Raw genomic sequence first — 15936 nt, 5'->3', positions numbered from 1 at the left:
TGAATGTACACAAATGATGATTACTTGCTATAGTATGGATCTCATCCATAATGGTGCAACTAGTCCTTTAGATTTTAACTGATCATACAGAATAGCAACACATAATGCGAGCACTGAAAAAAACCTGTATGGTAGGGTGAGAGATTCTACTGCCACTATAGACATATGAATATACAGGCAATATAAGAGAGGATGGGAACAGGACCTTTCTCTGTCTTAAAGAAAGGATTAGCCAACAATTTGGACGGTAGGTTTTTCTCTAACTGACCTCAAAGAACGCACAATCCACATTATAGCAACAGTGTATTGAAGAGCTGCTTATGAAACAAAGTGTAAGCCTTCAGATCATTTTAACCTAACATCCATTCTAGTCCCTGTCAAAAATTTAAAAGAACCATCAAATCACTGGTTCCAAAGAGATCTGAAAGAAACAGCTTGTCTCTTAAAATTCTGGGCAAAATGTCTCAAATAAAATGTAATTTCAGAGAAGTAACCAAGAGAATAAAAGAATTAATGTAAAATCTTATCCTTTTTGCTAGGAATTTCTATACATATGAAGAACCTTTTCTAGAGAAGAAAAGTGAAAAGTGAGTTAAGTTCAATTCTGTGTACTATCTTTGCATATAGAACAAAATATGTAGTAAAATACAAATTTATAACTTCATGTTTTCTGTTCTTGAAGGTCATCAGAAAAGAAAGAAAACAGTATTCGTGTTGGCTTCTTTCAGCTGGTAATGAAAGCAATGGCTATAAATATTTTATGTGCATTGTGCTGCAGAATAAGTGATGGTTGTTTTGGGGAATAGCTGTGACTAAGCCAAACTTTTAAGGATTAAACCATTTGGCATGAAATCCTGCCATTAAAGTCAATGGGAATTTAATAGAACCCTTTGTCATTTTGTCAGCTTGGTATCGATTATCGTATTTTTGTCATAATTGACTATTAAACACATTATATTGAACCTACAGGTAGATATGGGGAAAAGAGTTAAGATGCACAGCAGGATCTAGGTGACCTTGGTTCATTCTTATTTCTGACAAAAATTTTCTGTGTGATATTTGGCAGATAATTTAGCTCCCTTGTAATTGCTCCATGGGTATTAGAAGATTTGGTAACTATAGAAACTTGGGAATGCACAATACTGTATGGTATGTCTAGCTTTTGATGGGTCTTGGAATCCCATAGAGTGCATCTACATTCTAAAATTAATGTAGTAGAGAGAGCTTCAACCTAGCAGCATGCAGCTAAGAGGTTTCATTACTTCTGCTTTGCATGTAGTCTAGGCAATTATCCTGTAATGTGTCCAAACTAATATGGTTCTGACTGTAGTACTGGGCTACTGCAGTTACATCCATGTGGCTTGTACTCTACCTGGCTAAGTATCTCAACTCTTGGGTGGAGAGAACAGTCTGTCCACACAGAGGGCTATATCTGTCAAGCAGAGGGGTTTGCATTCTGTACTCTGTTTTGCACAGATGTTTAACTCCTGAAGTGCAGTTGGTAAACACAGTATGTTTGCATCAGATGTGCTGAGAGATTAGGTATCACATATCTGTGCATTTTCTGTCGGGTTCTTTTGTTTGTTTGTTTGTTTTAATCAAGGGAATTCCTAGACTTCTTATGAGCAAGGTTTGCAAAACAGTGGTAGGGCTACAGTTTTCTTCTTACTTTTTTTTTGTAGAAAGACGTTTTATTTATTTCTTTTATGTTAACCGATTTGTTTTTCCTTTTATCTTGTCTCTGCCTTAATGTCCCTTTTCCATATGTGCTCCAAAATCCCACCCTTTCTTCTCTTAGACACATTATAGCACCTGCAGAACCTGGACAGGTTCTTCAGCAGGCTATGATTCCTCTTCACACTCTATTTCAAAATATATAGCATTTGATACTGATATTCTATATGGACAGTTTGATCTATATATTTACATGACTTCAACCTGAGAATCAGAATTTACACAACCATGACAAAGGTAATTTAAGTCACTGTATCTTAGCTGAGTCACCAGCTGCATGTGCGCATTGTCTTGGTCCATGCAAATGTAAGGTAATAGGACTTAGCTCAATCCTCTATTTACTGCATACTGTCGTATTTCTACACATTTCTCCCAGATTAAGAGCTCAGCCAACATGTTTTAGAGTATTAACTATGAGAACTTGCTCTGAGACCTTTAGTTGGCTTTCTACCACAGCACCCCAGACTTTTGAGAAATTGGCTAACTATTCAGAGGCTCTGCGTAATGCCCTAGGGCTTTTTCCTCCCTTCCCACTCCCTCCATCCCCACAGGAAATCTGCAAAGCAGACTATATATATGAATTATAATTACTATTCTTAATCTTTTAGCTAGTTTCTGGAATGATGATAATGTGGAATGATATCGAGCTATTAATGTTATATGATAATACATTCATTCACATGGTCAGATTCTGCTGTCAACTAAAAGGGAGCTCATAATAATTTATGAAGCTGTAATAATGGGTGCAATTAGATTAGGTTGCAGAGAGAGATTTGTCTTTTTTTCTGTATTGAAGATAACTCTGAAATTTAAAGAGAATGATTTCGTATCTGATCCACCTGATTAATGATTTATCAGTATACAACCAGCATGAAGACTGCCTCTCAGCAGAGACCATATTTTTTTCCTGTCTCTTTAGTTTCGATTTTCTTCACCTATGGAAATTTTAATGATGGCTGCTGGTAGTTTCTGTGCTATTGTTCATGGAGCAGCCCAGCCAGCTGTGTTGCTTGTGTTTGGTGCAATGGCAGACACATTTATTGAATATGACATTGAAATGCAAGAGCTTAAAGACCCAGGCAAGACATGTGTAAATAACACCATAGTGTGGATTAATGGTACTATTCACCAGAATGAAAAGAACGCCACAATAATATGTGGGTAAGTAGTAGATGCATTTGTTTCTTTTCCTTTGTTACTATGGCTTATCAGAGAATGTATTGCTAGTGAAGGTCCAGTTCAGCCTTTAAACTTTACATTTTCTATCCATAAGGTGGAAAAGGGGCATGGTTCTTGTTAGAGAGTCCTGTTTCTGAGCTGGAGATACTACCTGGAGGGAGAGAAGGTCAGCTTGGGTCTTGGTCTTTCAGCTATAGATGTCAGCAAGGATATTCATTGGTGATGATTTTTCTGATAACAGATATATCTGCTACACATCTGAGGTCATTAATCTTTCCTCTGATGACACTGTATGTAATAATGACTTCTGGTCATTCTGGTTAGGACTTAGGTACCTACAGGTGCCTGCTGACTTCTGAGCAAGTTCGCTAAACTTTAGTCATTGAAGAGAAATGAGCGCTTCTAGGATGCAATACATCTTAGCTTATGGGAGATGTCTAATGCAGGTCAGATGACCTGCCCTATAAGAGTGCCTGTTGCTTTCTGTTAATAAATGGAGTCTAGATGATTCATTCAGATACAGATATGTCAAAGCCAAATTTGAACCTGTAATCTTTCCTAAGGCTCGTTTTTCAGTGCATCATTCCAAGAGTTTTCTAATCTCTGAGTGACATTTAATTAGATATTTAATTAGAATTAAAAGTTACTTGTCTAAAGGTCTCAGAAATTCAAAGCACATGGGAAGTGATTCACATTCCCACATGCAGGTGACTGGGGCCAAATTATTTGCTCCAGGCTGTCCAAGCCAGCCCTCCGAGATGGGGCTGGCAGATAGAATACAGGATTTGCTACAGGCCTCTTTTATGGTGAAGGAGCAACTATGCACCAGGCAGGATACATTCATAGAATCACAGAATGGTTTGGCTTGGAAGGGATCTTAAAGATCATCTAGTTCCAACCCCCCTGCCATGGGCAGGGACACCTTCCACTAGACCAGGCTGCTCAAAGCCCCATCCAACCTGGCCTTGAACACTTCCAGGGATGGGGCATCCACAGCTTCTCTGGGCAACCTGTTCCAGTGCCTCACCACCCTCACAGTGAAGAACTTCCTTACATCTGATCTAAATCTACCCTCTTTCAGTTTAAAGCCACTACCCCTTGTCCTATCACTTCATGCCCTTGTAAAAAGTGCCTCTCCAGCTTTCCTGTAGGCCCCTTTTAGGTACTGGAAGGCTGCTACAGGGTGTCCCCGGAGCCTTCCCTTCTCCAGGCTGAACAACCCCAATTCTCTCAGCCTGTCTTCATAGCTCCAGACCTCTGATCATCTTCGTGGCCCTCCTCTGGACTCGCTCCAACAGGTCCATGTCCTTCTTATGTTGGGGCCCCCAGAGGTGAATGCAGTACTCCAGGGGGGGTCTCACGAGAGTGGAGTAGAGGGGGAGAATCACCTTCCTCTACCTGCTGGTCACGCTTCTTTTGAGGCAGCCCAGGATGCAAGTGGCTTTCTGGGCTGCAAGTGCACGTTGCTGGGTCATGTTGAGCTGTCAATCCACTCATCGCCCAGCCTGTATTTGTGCTCGGGATTTCCCCAACCCATGTGCAGGACCTTGCACTTGGCCTTGTTGAATTTAATGAGGTTTGCACAGGTCCACCTCTCAAGACTGTCAAGGTCCCTCTGGATGGCATCCCTTCCCTCCAGTGTGTCAACCGCACCACAGAGCTTGGTGTCATTGGCAAACTTGCTGAGGGTGCACTCGATTCCACTGTCCATGTCACCAAAAAAGATGTTAAACAGCACCGGTCCCAATAACAAGCCCTGAGGAATGCCACTCATTGCTGGTCTCCACTTGAACATCAAGCCATTGACCGCAACTATTTGAGTGCAACCATCCAGCCAACTCCTTTATCCACTGAGTGGTCCATCTGTCAAATCCATGTCTCGCCAATTTAGAGACAAGGAGGTTGGGCGGGACAGTGTCAAATGCTTTGCACAAGTCCACGTACATGACGTCCATTACTCTTCCCTTATCCACCAATGCTGTAACCCCGTTGTAGAAGGCCACCAAATTTGTCAAGCCCTTAGTAAGCCATGTTGTCTGTCACCAATCACCTCCTTATTTTCCACGTGCCCTAGCATAGTTTCCAGGAGGATCTGCTCCATGATCTTAATTAAAGCATAAAAAATGGTACTGGATATCTGTGTCAGGCACCTGAGTTGCTTGCACGATTGTTTTTTGCAAGAGATCAGGTCAGGTACATAGTGTTCTGTTTTGGCTCAAAATTTCAATGTACCAAATTCTGGGTAAATGGAATAAAATTTGTTGTCTGCAGGGCGTTTTAAAAAAAAGTTGTCTAAAAGCATAACCAATAATGACCTGAAATACCTATTTCAAAGTAATCTAAATGCAATAGCAGCAACTCAATGCCCTTCACTGATATTAAGAGTAATTTAATACTCGTACTTGAGCTAAAAGAAATGATTGTTTCAGATTAGCAAGCTTATGGTACAAAGTAATACTTGAATTGACTTTAGCAGCCCTCATTTCTCCCTGTAAAACAGTTTAAATCTGAGTGTTATTAGTTGGTCTAATGGCACAAAGCACGCTTGTTCAACATCCAGTGAAAACCTGCTGGGCAGCTCTTCCCCGAAACACCCTCTCACCTGTGCTGTTTCGGAGCTGCAGTCTGGCGGGATTTCTCAGAGGCTGCAGGGCTGCTCCAGGGCGGCAGAGCATTTGCTGGTACCTGCCAGCACCCTACCCCTGTACAACAGGCAGAGCAAGCAAAACAGCCACTGCTAGTGAGAGTCTCGGTATTGGGAAACAATGCCTGTGTTAGCAAAACAAGCTGACTTGCCAGATGACATGACTCTAACTTGAAGAAACACCAGATTAGAAATCTGTGAGAAACTTAAAACAGCATTGCTTTTTTTTTTTTTTTCCCTTCTTTTTTCTTTTTTTCAGGCTGCTGGACATTGAACAAGAAATGACCAAGTTTGCAGGTTACTATGCAGGAATTGGTTGTGCCATACTTGTGTTAGGATACCTCCAAGTCAGTATTTTGTTTCCTATTTTGATTTTAAAGTTTAAATCACTAAATAATTAAGTTTATAATAATTATGTTCCTTTTAACTGCTTACTTAGCTGCCCATTTGAGCAGAGCAGACGCTTTCAGTTCTCGTTCTATTGGCTGAAACAGGTTAACTCTGGCAATCTGAGACCTCCTTGGATTTGTGCATGTATACCTTTGCACAAGGATACCTTTTACCCAGTGAGATGAATGCATGCTGCTCCTTTCACACCACAAGGAATACTTGCTCAAGTGTGGTTACTATGGAATCCACATGCCCTCCGAAAACAACAGCTGAAGGGCATACAGATTCCCAGTAGGCATCTCAACTGCGTTGAGCCCTGTGTTTCTATTATAGAGATATTACAGAGTAGTACTAGTGTAAAACTAGTATTGGAGAAGAATCACACCCTACATACTCTGTAGTAATGGCTCAATCCTTATGACTGAGATGAGCCACAAGCTTGGACAATTCCCTCATAATCTGCTAAAGGGTCATGAGGTAGGATGGCTGCCATCCCTGTATTATTTACAGCTGTAGATGGAAAATTTTTTGTCCATATAACATTCATGTAACAGTACAAGTAATTTAACTTGCATCTCCTCTCAGCCTATCAGAACTGAGACAAATGCTTGATCCAGAGGCTTTATAAAATTGTTGGATTATTTAAAGATCAAAGGCATAAAACAACTATCATGTCTGTGTAGCTAGAATGTATTTTACCTGAATAGTAATTTTATCAATAGCTAAATTGCTCTTTCGTATTTTGGCCAAATTGCTTTTTCCCATTTGTTGGGAGTAGAAAGACTTTTTACTGCAATTTATCAGCCACATTATGCTCTCCCCAGATCTGCTTTTGGGTTATGGCTGCAGCTCGTCAGATACAGAAAATCAGGAAAGCCTATTTCAGGAAAGTAATGCGAATGGATATAGGCTGGTTTGACTGCACATCTGTAGGAGAACTGAACACCCGAATTTCTGAGTAAGTAACCTTGAAAAAACATATGCTACAGGGAAGATTTTGCACTTCCTTCCAAACACAACAGAGTGCCAATAACTAGGCATTTGACAAACACCTTCTAATATAAAATATAGCTATGCACCTGGGACCACAGACCAGGCTGATTATCTCCCCCCTCTTCAATCTGAGTGCCATAACTGTTAAACCACAATTATTTCCCTTTTGTGTGTTTTCTGTGGGAGTTTTTTTTTGTTGGGTTTCGGGGTGGGGTTTTTTGCCAGCTTGTCTTACCCTTCCCTTCTCCTCCCGTGCCCAGTCTTTTCAGAGTGACCTATTATTTGGCTGCCAGTGCACACTCCCCTGAGACTGGAGATGTGGGTCTGAACCCTCTCTCACGTCCCAGAAAGGAAAATTATGTTAGGGGCATGCTTTGCTTTAGTTGGCTTTTAAAAGAAAAGAGTGAGCCTTGCTTAATCTTCTGCTAAAGAAGGTACAAGTACCTACCTTTAGAAAGGGACCCAAGGTAGATCAAGAAACCTTCTTATCCTGGGTAAACATTTAGCCCTGAGAACAGCGGCGTTTAAGGCTTGCTCCTCTTCTTAGTGGTTCCTGTTTACAGGCTGAAGGTAGCTGCGGGGTGAATATGCCGACTCTAGATGGCTCCCTGTTCTCAGCCGTGCCTGCATAATAGTAGTCACATTTGCAGAAGATTTTTCTGTAGTTGAAGGGGATTTTATTTGCCTTTACTCACTGCCTGGCGGTATCTATGACTTTCTGTGATGTTCTTTTTACAAAGAATTAATGTCAAGTGTAAGTTGCTGTGAAGAATTTCTCTGGCAAAAAATAGAAACTGAGCATGTATTTGTGTAATAAATAACACTTAGTTCCCTGTTTTTTTGAACAACATGTGCCTACAAAAAAGCTTCCTGACTGCAAAAAAACATTCTTCAGAAGAAATATAAACATGTTCTTCAACTCAACACTGTTACATTTTTCAGTTGCGGACTGTAATTTCACTTGATATATCAATGAGCTAACAACTTTGCACTTTAAACCTCAATGTCACTTGCTCCTATTTATTCCAGGAGTTCCCAGTTCTTCTAATCTCAGGGGTGAGGTAGTAGCCAAGTGTGGCAGAAGTATAATGACTGTTTTGCTTTAAGACATTTTTTCTGTGTTGGTAATGCGTAAGAGAGAACAAATGAACTCTGCAGCTGCCTAGGCGTTCAATGATGGTAACTGCTGCACCACTGTCCCCCATGTGATAGAGCTGTCATGTTTTCCCACTGCCTCCAGTGACAAAGCAGCCCCCCTCGGTTTTCCCACTCTCCCTCTCATTTAGAGAACAAAGCAGCCCCCCTCGGTTTTCCCACTCTCCCTCTCATTTAGAGAACAAACTACCTGATAGGGTGGAGAGAGGAACTGGGAGGTGGTGGAAGGTGGAACTAGAAGAGAGCTACAGCCTTCCTCCCTTTTCCTGCCCCCTCAGCAAGGCAGTGCGGTACATTTGCAGTGCCCCATGATGGGCGGATTGCCATGTCAGCTGTACTGTTATTCCACTATCAGATAGCTGCCTCCAGCTGGGATGTCTCTGCCCACTCCTTTGAATCAGCTGGGGCACAGTAGTAGGAACCAGCTAGTGAATGAGTCTGCTGGCAGGATGACTTTTCCTGGGAAAAGACAGTATCTTCTCTGCAGTATTCATGCATAAAAGCCTTCTGCCTTTGCAAAGGCACTTCCTTCACTGTAGCCCAGGGTCTTTGGAAGGGCTGATGGTGGAAAGAATAGGGGTGAGGAAGGGCCCTCTCCAAGGGAAAGCAACTAACCCAAATGTGGCCAAGACCTGCAACACAAATGAAAGATATGCTCTCCAATCGTCTGTTGGTTTTTTTTTTCCAGTGATGTTAACAAAATTAATGAGGCTATTGCTGACCAAGTAGCAATCTTTATCCAGCGCTTAACCACCTTTGTGTGTGGATTCCTACTGGGATTTGTCAGTGGCTGGAAATTGACCTTGGTTATCATTGCAGTCAGCCCTCTGCTTGGGGTTGGAGCGGCTGTCTATGGCTTGGTAAGTGAATTGTGAGAGGTTCATGTAGAGGTATGATGAGCAGGGAAAGTCATGGCATAGAGCTGGCAGAATTGGTGGAAGAGAAGGCTATTACATCCCTTTAAAGTCAAAAGAGGCAGATTGTGGTCACAGGAGCCCCAGGGGTGGGGGAGGGGGAGGTGGGCTTTGCTCCTGCTTTGCTTATTCTAATTCCCAGAATAATACGTCCTGCTTCTAAGATGGGACTGTAAGCATATGTTCTATTGGGTCTTGTGGATGGATATTATGGTTGCTAAGATCAGAACCTGGCCTACACCTTCTCTCTATTTATTACTACACACCTGGTTTAATGGTTACTAGACACAAGGCTTGATTTCTCTCTGTAGAGTAGGGGCTTTTAGAGATGATCAAGTTTCAGAGCTGTAAAATAGTTGAAACCAACTGCTCAAACTTACCTCAAGCTGTCCCTGTTCCTGGCAGCTGCTGTGTCCTCTCCCAGTTGTTCCCGTTCTGCTCTTCCATTTGCTCCCTGCAAACTCCCTGTCACTGTGCAGAGGAAGGACAGTGAAGAGGGAAACTGCAGGTTCCTCTGCCCTCTCACCTCCTCTCCCACACCCAGCAGGGCTGGGCAGGTCCTGCTCCTCCTCTGCACTTTGTCACACTCTGCTCTTTGGTTGGGGTCAAGCCTTTGGCTATCTCACTTCTTCTACATCAGGAACAGTTTGCTATCGTTTTGCTATCAAACCTCTAACGTAACTCTGACTAATTTCTCATCTTCCAGCACTCCTTTAGCACCTTATGCTGGCTGCAAGTAGATGCCATGAGTAATGACTCAGTGTGAAGTGGGAGAGCAGAATCCTGGCAGGGAATGAAATAAACCTCAGAACGCCTCTTTCCTTAATTTGCAATTTCTTTTTGAGGTCATTCCCCTTTGTGTTTGTAATTTTTCCCCTTTCCATTCTTATTTCTCTGTCCCCATTGCTTTCCTATCACATACCCACTGTTAAGTGTTTCCTCCTTACAAGCCTTTCCAGAGCAAGTCTTTGTCCTTTACCATAAATAAAACAGACCCAGGGTCAATCTAGCCTGTTTTCCTGTCTCCAAAAGTGGCTAATAGATGCTTCGGGTAGGGTATTTGAAGAGAGAAAGCAAATAGGGACACTTTAAAATTTCTATTGATATGTCATTCCCAAGCCAATGTGGTATCTTTATGTCGAATTGTACATGACTACATTTCCTTCCATGAATTTGAGCATTTTTTTGAGCCTAAGTAAGCTTTTGGCATCCACTGTGCTCTGGGCTGCTGTGCAGGGACCTCTTTGCTGTCGGCCCAAGAAGCAAAGCACAGTCGTGGGCATTATCTGTTTCCATTCTCCACCATCAGTACCATTACCTTTTCTTCCTGAAGCTGGGCTCTGCCACAGTGGCTAAAGGGCTGCTCTTGCCCCTTAAGCTCCCCCTTCCTCCCACCATGCACAAACCCTCAGTGTGCAGTCTGCTTAAGCCCAGTTAGCAGCAGAGAGGGAGGGAGGGAAAGCAGGTGGTGTCAGCTGCTCTTTCTAGCTACCTGGGTTGGCCAAGGGGATAACTGTTCTGCAAAACACATGCTACAGAGGTCTATGCCCTAATACTAGAAGACAGAAGTCTTCAAGTGTGCAGCATGCCTAATAAAAGCCTGCTTGGAGCGGAGGAGGTGACCTCATGCAGAGCAGACAGTGCAGTGTGACAGCCAGCACTGCTTACCACTGTCCTTGTCTGCACCTACAGTTCAGGTGTAACCACCACTTGTTATGCTTTTGTAGGCTGTGGCAAAATTAACAGGCCGAGAATTAAAGGCTTATGCAAAAGCTGGAGCTGTGGCTGATGAAGTGCTGTCATCCATCAGAACAGTGGCTGCTTTTGGTGGGGAGAAGAAAGAAGTTGAAAGGTTTGTTTGGGCAAACTGTAAGGTCTCTGATTTCTTTTTCCTGTAGCAACGTAATGCTGTAATGCACTTCAGTCACGGTGATTAGCCTCTAAATTCTACAACAATGACCATCTGTTAGCTCTGAGAATTATATGCATGTATGTTACAGAAATTTAGGTTTCAAATAACATTAGATATGCAAAACCAGTTTCATAATTCAGTCAATCAGTGAAATAAAACATCAGTAATACTATCTTCAAGTCATTCCCACTTGTAGGAACATACTGTCAATTTTTCCCCTAAACATTGTCTGATATATCACTTTTGCAGCACATCTGAAAACTTTGGGTACTTTCAAGCTAAGTAAGAACTAGTTCCAGCAAGACATAATGATTTGATAGTGTTAAGCTCAAATTTCTCTTAAATGCGTTTAAAACATAACATGGCTGTAGGACATGCCCTGAAGTGTTGGCCAAATTCTCAAATCCTGTGTCACTCTGCTAAAACCCCAAACCCTGTGGTGAAGTATCTGCAGTGAGTGTGGCTTTTCTTGTGCTTATTACACTAGAACACACAAGGATTTCATGATCTGGGAGCATTGCTGGTTTCAGCAGTGGTCTCTCACTTCAGAGTGAGAGGTATCAACGTTATGTGGACCCGCTGTTAACTGTAGCACAGCTGGACACCTCATTTTGTTGGTCTTTGCTTATTACGAATTTTCCATAAAGTTCATTTAATCCCCTTTTATTTTTCTCTCTTTCTACAGATATGATAAGAATCTGGTGTTTGCTCAGCACTGGGGAATTCGAAAAGGAATAATAATGGGATTATTCACTGGTTACATGTGGCTTATAATTTTCCTGTGTTATGCATTAGCCTTTTGGTATGGCTCTAAACTTGTCCTTGAAGAAGAAGAGTATTCACCTGGCACTCTTCTGCAGGTACCCATTTTAGCTTGATGCAACTTTTCTGGACTGTTTATTAAAACATTATTTCTGGAACACATATTTGTAGTGTTCTGGCATCCAGTGGCTCAGTGGTAACAAACACTGTATGTGTCTTTTAAAGATCATTACTCAGTGTATACGTGAAAGTATGTGACACAATTGGATAAGATTAAAAGAAAAAGAAAATCCATGTTTATTTTAAAGATTTGAAATGCTGCTTACTGCAGTCAGAATAATGCTTTTGTGTGAGAGCCTGCTACGCAGTTGACAGAGGCCTGAAACTAGCTTTCCCATTTTGTGGGTCAGCATGTGGCTTCTGGGATATTGGCTTCTCTGAAGAACTTACTTTGTGATGAAAAACCCCATTGTGGTAAAGAGAAACCTAACCAAAGAAAGTTTTATCAAATCTAACCTCTCTCTCATGAACAGTTTCTGTTCCTTTGAATTGACATTTTCTGTTGCTATTTGCCCACCCAGCTCTATAGATGACAGAGAACATGTAGACATATAGGCTGATAGACACACATGGCTGTGACTCCTGCAGTGTATAAAAAAAATGTACTAACCTGCATGGCACTCATGCATCCACTCCTGCACAGCAGATGCTTTAGACACTGATGACCTACATGCAATAAAACCAACATCTACAGATATTTTGGTTATTTGCTTTAAGCCAGGACTGCCCAAATGGCAGGCTCCAGTCCAGACCCAGAGTAAATTTTTCCTGAACCTTGATAAGTCCTGGGTCTTCTGATGAGACATCTATTTCTGCTCCTTCTCTGCCTGTTGCACACCATGAAATCTCCCAGCCACCAGCAGCATGCAGTGCAAAACTTCCTGCTAAATGGAGCTTGGTAAATTACTCTGAGAACATTGTAAAATTGAGTTATTCTGTTCAAGGAGGATGTCCCTCACAGGAAATCATTTGCAACTGTTCTTGACACTGGTAGTTGATACAAGGTAGTGCTCTGAAAAAAACAGAAGTGAGCAATTTCCTTGCTTGCACATGATAACTATAGTTACGGGCTTCCAAATGACAAATGGCAAACAGTGAGGAGCTACCCTGTAGCCGAAAAATTGCAGCTGTCAATGGAGAGACTGTCCCTTATGCTCCCCTTCCTCTCTCAGTTTCCAGTCTTTCTTGTACTTCATGTTTTCTACCATACACTCCTAGTCTGGCAGCGGGGAGGAGGGGAGGATTTGCAGATACAAAACATTTATATATGCTTTTCCTGGTCTCTGAAAACTGTTGTGCACCAGCCATCCTGCACTGAGATACACTAAGCATTGCCTTCCTTCCTCCTTCTATCAGACGTACAGAACCTGCTCCCTCATGTTCATGATGGATTCTGACATGCATATAACCTACTTGTTTTGGGACTCGTTCACACAAGAAAATTAGTTTGCAGTAAAGCTGAGTATAAACTTATGGCATGATCTATACATCACAGTGTAGATGTTTGCAGTGCACAGTATGTGTACAGTAGATTCTTCCTCTTTAGCCACGGGGTTATTATCAGTAAACATCACTGGTGCAAGGGAGAATTGAGTCCTGTGTATTTTTCTTTCTTTCTCAACAGTAGTGTTTCCTTATACACTTTGCCCATTTATCATGACTGCTGTTTGTGTTGTATTCAAAAGGCTAGCTGAATGCTTGATTGCTTCTTAGCAGAATTCTCAGGTATTGCCAAACTACAATAAAGGATTACATACCAGTTTTCCTAACGCTCAGGGTGAATGTTCAAACTACCAGCCACAACAAAGCAAAAAATGAACCAAAAGCCTACACCAAAGACATTATCCAAACATTTATAATCTGCTCTGCCAAACCACCTCTGTAACTGAAAAACTAAGGAGGAATAAAGCAGAGTAAATTCTAGGAAAAACTGTTCATTCTGTCAAGCACACCCTGGTATATTAGCACAGAGAAGAATGAGCTATACTTACCATACAATGCTGATCACTCCTCGTTGTAAGAACTGGCAATTAATGCATTTGCACGTGTGTAGTATATAAGTGGTCAATAAGACTTTATCTTTTGATGTTCACCATCTTCCAGTGTCCTGTACTTTGAAGCCCCTGTCTCTTATCAGAATTGCCAACATTTTCAGCCATAGATGGTTCCCATCTACACTTAAGAACCTTGATAAAACCCCCTTCATAGGACATGAAGCATTAGCAGCTCTTAGGAAATTTTGAACAAATGCTTTTGGCATTTTGGTTGATGTGCTCCAGCATCAATTCCTTCTGATCTGCAAGGCCAGACTCCAAAGCTGAATTCTTGGAGTGAAGTGTCCTCTGATATTTGATACTCTGTCCAGATGCCTTTATCATCTGTCGGTCCTTCCAGGAAGAGTAGATGCCGTGGCTTATTTTCTTTCATGTTGTCCTAGGCTTAGACCAAAAGGGGATCCCGGGGCTTTCAGAAGAGGGTCACTAGTGAGTAATTTTTCCCTTTGGTTCTTGGAAAAGGACTTGAAACAGTGAGCACATTGGGTATGTGCTACCTACAGAAACTGTCCACCTGCACTGATAGAATAATCTCACCTCAGTGTTGGTAGCAACCCTTACAGTTATTTCTCTGTGAGATGGTGAAAAAATGTTCTCTGTAGCTGGTACTTGCTCCGGAAGTAAGTTTTGTGACTATTGGAAGAGACAGGAACTGCAATATACAAAGGTTGTAATACGGTGTTTTAAGCTTCTTTCCGTTTTTGAATTGTTGTAGCCTCTCATCTGCTTACTGGTAAGACATCTCCAAAATAATCTACTTGCCACCGATGTTCAGTTCCAGCCCTTGTTTCAAGGCACAAGCACCCAGTCAAATTGAGGTGGCTTAAAAATACATTAGTGGTACCTCATTAAATATCTGGGTGCACACATTTTTAGGCCAGGGCAAATATGAGGTAAGTTGATTTACTTCAACCTGGAAGAAAAGTTGTGAAAGACAGAGAAAAATCCCTGCTAAGATGCATTTGTTTGCTTTCTTGTGGGCTAATTGTGCTCATATAGTGAATCACTGCAGCTCAGCTGATACACAAGAAGTCATTAAGCCACTGTAGTTTGATTTGCCTAAGCTCTAAACTGTAATAAAAATATGACATCATATTTTGTTAATTTCTTTTTCTACTTCTTCAGGTTTTCTTTGGTGTTTTAGTAGGAGCTTTAAATCTTGGTCAGGCATCTCCCTGTCTGGAAGCCTTTGCCACTGGCCGTGGGGCTGCAGCAAACATTTTTGAGACAATAGATGAAGTAAGTAATACATTTCTAAGCTTTGTCACTTGGTAGTGGAAAAATAATTAAATAAACCTCAAGCAGTAGTAGGTTTATCTACTGTGTAAATGAGGAAAAATGAGTGCAATTAAAGAAAAATTGACTGTGCAGTAGAAAGGTCTAGCAGCATGCATATGGGCTTAGAGAGGGTGTTGAACAGATTTCTTAAGAAGTGGCCTGTTTCTGTATAATGAAGTTTTACCTCAGCTACTGCTGCTTCTTACTCCCATTTCTCCTTACATACAATTACTCATTAGTGCTGGCCCATGGAAAGTGTAAAGGCAGGCAGTAATAGTCACCTTGCAGCCAAACTTGCAGCAAGCATCTAGCTCCCAGCCTCCAGATGGCATCAAAAGATGTGGCTCTATTGGCATTAGTGGCAAAGGTGGCCTCTGTCACCTGTCCCAGAGCTACCCCGAGTTAAAATGGGACCAAATAAGCACAGGCACTGGTCACGCAGCAGTCATAAATGCTAATATTATCTAGACTGATAGATAAGGTTGTATGAGAAAGTCTGAGAGACGTTGGCATTTATTGATGAGGATTCCTTTCTATATCTATATAAATTTAGTGGTTGGCAAAATACTGCTGATTTCTTAGCAGTACCTAGTATCTCTGGTCATTGACAAGCTTTATTGTGCTAAAAGCTGTGTAAACACATTAAAATGCTGCTTTTCTTTTACAGAGCATATATAAGGGTATATAAAGAAGGCTAGAGGGCTAGAAGGGCTGTGGTAATGCTAATGGACTTTTTAGTAACCCTTCAATGTTCTATAATAACGATAACACCTATGCCTTATAAATGCACTTCATAAACTAAAGCTCTAAGATAAGCTGAAAAAGAGATGAATAAGGGAAGTGTTTTTTAGAGAAAGATTT

At 41.6% G+C, this 15936-nt stretch overlaps 2 protein-coding genes across 4 annotated transcripts in view; one reads left to right on the top strand and one right to left on the bottom strand.

Moving 5' to 3' along the window:
* The window catches only part of LOC104316152 (dehydrogenase/reductase SDR family member 9), a 30603-nt gene extending 23048 nt beyond the window's left edge, over positions 1 to 7555 (bottom strand). The window contains exon 1 of the mRNA XM_069781318.1: positions 7389 to 7555. The gene's annotated coding sequence lies outside the window, so the exon portion shown is untranslated. The remainder of the gene's footprint in view (positions 1 to 7388) is intronic.
* Positions 1 to 15936, top strand: part of ABCB11 (ATP binding cassette subfamily B member 11) — a 54802-nt gene that overhangs the window by 11561 nt on the left and 27305 nt on the right. For all 3 annotated transcript variants that reach the window (XM_069781312.1, XM_069781313.1, XM_069781311.1), the window contains 9 exons: positions 540 to 587; positions 683 to 731; positions 2654 to 2895; positions 5817 to 5904; positions 6772 to 6905; positions 8784 to 8955; positions 10737 to 10861; positions 11607 to 11781; positions 14923 to 15036. In XM_069781312.1, the coding sequence (XP_069637413.1) occupies positions 540 to 587; positions 683 to 731; positions 2654 to 2895; positions 5817 to 5904; positions 6772 to 6905; positions 8784 to 8955; positions 10737 to 10861; positions 11607 to 11781; positions 14923 to 15036 (1147 nt within the window). The remainder of the gene's footprint in view (positions 1 to 539; positions 588 to 682; positions 732 to 2653; positions 2896 to 5816; positions 5905 to 6771; positions 6906 to 8783; positions 8956 to 10736; positions 10862 to 11606; positions 11782 to 14922; positions 15037 to 15936) is intronic.

The sequence above is a fragment of the Haliaeetus albicilla genome, chromosome 4 (assembly GCF_947461875.1).
Source record: "Haliaeetus albicilla chromosome 4, bHalAlb1.1, whole genome shotgun sequence".
NCBI classification, from domain to species: domain Eukaryota; kingdom Metazoa; phylum Chordata; class Aves; order Accipitriformes; family Accipitridae; genus Haliaeetus; species Haliaeetus albicilla.
The sequence above is the reverse complement of the archived record's forward strand: the minus strand, read 5'-3'. Positions and strand labels throughout refer to the sequence as shown.